The 5129-nt window shown below is 32.2% G+C and overlaps 1 protein-coding gene across 1 annotated transcript; it reads left to right on the top strand.

The window, feature by feature from the left end:
• The first annotated feature begins 519 nt into the window (after nucleotides 1-519).
• LOC147393732 (ubiquitin-conjugating enzyme E2 5-like) lies at nucleotides 520-4357 on the top strand. Its single transcript, XM_086456053.1, has 6 exons — nucleotides 520-678; nucleotides 782-861; nucleotides 1382-1496; nucleotides 1593-1645; nucleotides 1783-1911; nucleotides 4029-4357. The coding sequence occupies exons 1-6, from the start codon at nucleotides 635-637 to the stop codon at nucleotides 4157-4159; spliced, it is 552 nt and encodes a 183-aa protein (XP_086312179.1). The 5' UTR covers nucleotides 520-634; the 3' UTR covers nucleotides 4160-4357.
• The last annotated feature ends 772 nt before the right edge of the window (nucleotides 4358-5129 follow it).

The raw sequence follows: 5129 nt of genomic DNA, 5'->3' as shown, positions 1-5129 counted from the left end.
GATTTTTATTATTATTGAGAATTCTTGAATGATCATTACATGAGTCGTACTAGGATATTTATAAAAATTACATCAACCAAGATATAAAAAGTAACCTATAACATAAAGATACTAATTATCTATAATAATTATTAATATAAAATAACTTAATAGATATTGAAAAATATTTTATTCTCCATCACTACTTTATTCTTATGATGAGATACATTGATAATGATACAATGTATCTCATACATCATAATATGATGCATCCTATTCTTTTATGACTAATTTAAAAAAAAAAACCTAAGACCTAATTTTCATTAATTTAAATTCTCACAAAACTTGAAAGGAGATGAATATAAACAATAAGGGGAGAATGGATAAGGAAGATGGTTCAAGTTTTTCGATCGATTGATGGAGAAGATGGTGAGTGAACGGGAGTAGGGTAAAAATGTAATTTCTCTTTATAAAAAAAACCAAAAAAAAAAAAGTGGGCGCCGAGATCTTATATGGTGGGCGCCGATAACACGACTCTTATTTAAATATCTCCTGATTTCACTCATTTTTGTCTGAAATCTGTACTAATAAAACCCTTTCTCTTTATCTGTTTCGGCAACCACACCATCACCAAAGAGAAAGGAAAAAGAAAACCATGTCTTCTCCAAGCAAACGCAGAGAGATGGATTTGATGAAACTGTAAAAATCTTCAAAACCCCCTTTTAATTCTATTATTTTCTCTCTCTCTATAGTTTGGTAATTCTAAAGTGATTTATTTATTTATTTTTTTGGGTTCAACTAGGATGATGAGCGACTACAAGGTAGAGATGATCAACGATGGGGTGCAAGAGTTTTATGTGGATTTTCATGGACCAAGTGACAGTAATTCATCAGCACCCATATCCCTTTTTTCCTTTTTTTATTTTTATTTTTAATAATTTTAATTAATTAATTAATTTTTGGATATTTCTAGCTAATTTTTTTGATCTTTTTAGATGTTTATGATTATGCAAAGAAGAATTATGTCTGATTCAAACATGTTTACCATCAGTAGATGCTCTATGCTTTGTGGGTATTTGATATATTAGATTAATTCCTTTTAGTTTTTCTTCTTTACTATAGTCTTACAAACAAGTTTTAGTTTTTATATGGAGATTCAAGTGAGGAAGTTAGATTCCTATTTATCATTAATTGATTCTTAAATTGTGTACCCTTTTTACAGTCTGATGATTTTGATGCAATTTAGTCCCTAATTATCAGTTTTATGTGTGGTAGTCTCAGCTGGGGACTTATTGTTCACTCATTTTCCTCAATGAATGTGAAATTTTAATTGTTGATTATATGTGGGTATTCATAATTTCAATCAAATGGGGGATTATTTTTTAATGGATTATTATCTCAGGTCCTTATAATGGAGGAGTATGGAGAATTAGGGTAGAGTTACCAGATGCTTATCCCTACAAATCTCCATCGATCGGCTTTGTTAATAAAATATATCACCCAAATGTCGACGACGTGTGAGTTATCGCTTGTTAAAATGTCAATAGCTTTAATTTGAAAGGTTTTATGGACAAATTCATAACTTTGATATCTTGGTGCATTTTGAATTTCAGGTCTGGTTCAGTTTGTTTGGATGTTATAAATCAGACATGGAGCCCCATGTTTGGTAAAATAGCTTAAATAATATTGTTATGCTTTCCTAGAGATTTATTTTTTATTTTTAAGAATTTTATAGATAAAGGTGCAATATATGTTTACTTGGAATTGTTTTTATTTTTATTTTTACATATCCATATGTTTCAGATCTGGTAAATGTGTTCGAAGTGTTTCTTCCACAACTTCTTTTGTATCCCAACCCATCAGACCCGTTAAATGGAGAAGCTGCTGCTCTTATGATGCGTGATAAAGTTGCTTATGAGCAAAGAGTGAAAGGTTGTGATCATTCATGAATTACTATCTACTCTGATTACACATGACTTGCATTTTAATATGACCTTGTTTAAACGTTACAAAACTTTCTCTGGTTTATCTGCAATGTCGAGACTAGCTTGGTCTTGGTCTCTAAACATGTCTTCCAACTTTGCACCATTTTATTTATTCTATTTAGTTTATATTCTGTGCCATTAATTCAAGTTGATTAGGTAAGTAAAGGTGCACAATTATGGGTTGATTCAATTCCTACTCACTTTTCATTTGTTCCTTCATCATGTTATAGAAATCTGTGATCCAAAGTTTGTGCGAATTGTGCTACCGGATTTAAGCTAACTTGCACTTGGTTTTGGCCTGTTTATCGTTTACTTTATCCTGTTATTAATTATTAAAGTAAGAGTACTTAACAAGTCGTGCTGGAGTAACATTGTGGGGGACATTTCTGACGTGGAAGTGTCCCCCCACAATGTTACTTCAGCATTATCCTTATTTAACCTATACGAGCTTTAAATCTTGATTTTGAAGCTAGTGATTGCCAATTTGTATAGATTGATCTTTGACAACTGAGTTTGCTTTTGTTAATTTATGAACCATGTACTGTTCTGTCCTCGTCTAGCTTTAGATATTATTTAAGTTTCATGTTTCACTAGTAAATGATAAACCTTGATGATGTAATATGAGCCTTCAAAATTCTCGTCCATACCTTAGAGCTGTTCGAGGGTGTATTTACAATCTGTATTACCAGGTTAGCGTTCACTTAGATTTAACTTCGAGGTTGTAAGAGTCAGTCCCGTATTTTCACAATCTATTCCTTTCAAATGTTGGGGTTTGCTGAGAAATACCATGTCGACTTTGAATATTTATCGGGAAACTTTTCATCACACTGGAAATGTTATAAAATTCTTAGAAATCATAGAAAATATGATCTAAGGTAGTACGATCTGATAGACAAACACAAGAGTATACATGTTTTATGGAGCTGAATGTTGGGTAGTCAAAAAGAAACAACATGGTTATTTAATGAGCGTATTGGAGATGAGGATCAGTGAGATTGAGCACTGCAGGTTGAGGAATCTAAAAGGGAAAAGACACCAAAAATGGCATGGATGAAGGTCAAAAGAAAAGATATGAAGATACATGGCTAGACCAAAGATATGGCAGAAGAGTGGAATGGTGGAATAGGATTCATGTGAAAACTCAAAATTGGGACAAGGCATAAGATGGAGATGATAAAACAACACATCATAACTCATAATACTACAATCAACAACCATTTCTAGTAAAAGAAAGACAAAATCAATAACATTTACATGCTAAATCTATTTTTTGAGGCTTAAACTCTTGTTGTCAAACTTCAGCTTTATGTTCATAACCGTGTCATTAGGAAAAATAAAATCAAAAGCAGTTGACATATGACTTAAGAAGGCACTAAACCTATGAACTAAGTTAGTATCCTATGTTTTATAAGTAATTTTTATTTATTTATAATATTTAATTATAAAATTAGATCATGGATGTGATAGGCTCTCTGTTTCACTTCTTATTCTATAAAATTATCATTTTCTATAAATTATATATAATATTTAAATATGAAAATAGAAAATATATTCATGGGAATCAAACCATGCATGTTTCGTTACAGTCCCTAAAGAAATATAAATATCTCGGGTGTATATTTCATGGAAATATCTCAATAAATTTAAATTAAAATACAAATGGGTTAGTAAACAACATTCACCACTTTTCAGCAATTTGATTGTTGAAATCAGTAATCACGCCTTCTAGCTGTGATTCCACAACTTTTTGGTGTTCATCGAATTTGATTTCTTCAATACCATCATTTTATAAAGAGCACCTAATTCAGTGCTTCAGAAATGGTTTGTTTGCGAATCTGATCCCAAGGCATCTTTCTTTACTATGGAGGGTCTCATCATACATAAAAAGAAATAATGTTCAAATTAATGTGTCATCTACAATTAATGTTTTGGACACCTTTCGGTTAAAACCAAAATCAATTGCTTTGCTCTAATAATTCTCTTGTGTGCATCTTAACCATTGTCTATAAATTCTGAATTTTACTGTTTTATACCATTTTCAATAATACTTAACTCATGTGCCAGAATATTGTGAGAAATATGCCAAACCCGAAGATATCGGTGCTACTGCTGAGAAATCCAGCGATGAGGAGCTGAGTGAAGATGACTACGCCTCCAGTGAAGACGACGCAGTTGTGGGTCATGCAGATCCTTAGGTGCATGCATACCCTTTTAACAGTGCGGCTGCACATGTAAAATCAAACTCAAATCTGTATACTATTTATTGTGGGAGGAGAAGTTCCTTCTGTTTTAATTAGTTCACTTTGTACATAAATTTACTCTGGATTCATGTTATAAACATTTTTATGTTAAATAAAAAATGGTTTGTGATATTTAATAAAACTAAAGAGAAATGAGTGCAACTCATTAAAAAATGTGTTGATTTCTTCGTCATATAGATAGATATGTGATCTATGTGGTAATTACTTAGAAGTACATTTTGTGCAACAACTCTTCTTATATGACGGAAAAGGATCCAATGATTCTAAACCGATCTTACCCAGGATAGCATTCGATGGCTTTTAACATTCCTAGTTTTTTTTTTTTTTCCAAAGGTAGGCATTGGACCATGCCAGTTGGATTGATCCCGAACAAATTGGTCCATTCGGCTGTGCAAACCTATGTAGACATCACAACTCCGCAGCCATTGCCATGGATGTAACAAGATGAATTGCTATTGCAAATAGCAATCGAGGAGAAACATGATCATGGGGTGCTGGTTTCTTGAAATCGATCGAAGTAGAAACAACTAGGACAGGTGAAACATTAGCTGAATACCCGACATAGGTGGAAGAGTTTGGAGTGAAGAAGGTGACTGGCATGGGGAGACTAAGTTGAGGATGAAGATGACAGTCCTTGAAGTTGTCACTTAAGAGGGATTGTTGGATTCTATTTTATGCCCAAAAAGGATATTATTTGCATACAAAAAACTCTTAATTTTTTGTTGGGACACTAAAATGGCAATCTAAAAGTTAGATTCAGTGATTCACCAAAGAAATAGCTTTGATCACTCTAAAATGGAAAAAAAAAATCTGCAACATTTGAAAAACCAAGCTTTTTATGCATTCTATATGGGAAACATATCTAATATGTAAATAACATTTTAACCAAGAACCCAATTTCCAA

This window comes from Akebia trifoliata, chromosome 10, assembly GCF_017979445.1.
Source record: "Akebia trifoliata isolate Shusen 1 chromosome 10, ASM1797944v1, whole genome shotgun sequence".
In the NCBI taxonomy this organism is placed as follows: Eukaryota; Viridiplantae; Streptophyta; class Magnoliopsida; order Ranunculales; family Lardizabalaceae; genus Akebia; species Akebia trifoliata.
This window is presented reverse-complemented; position numbering and strand designations above follow the sequence as displayed.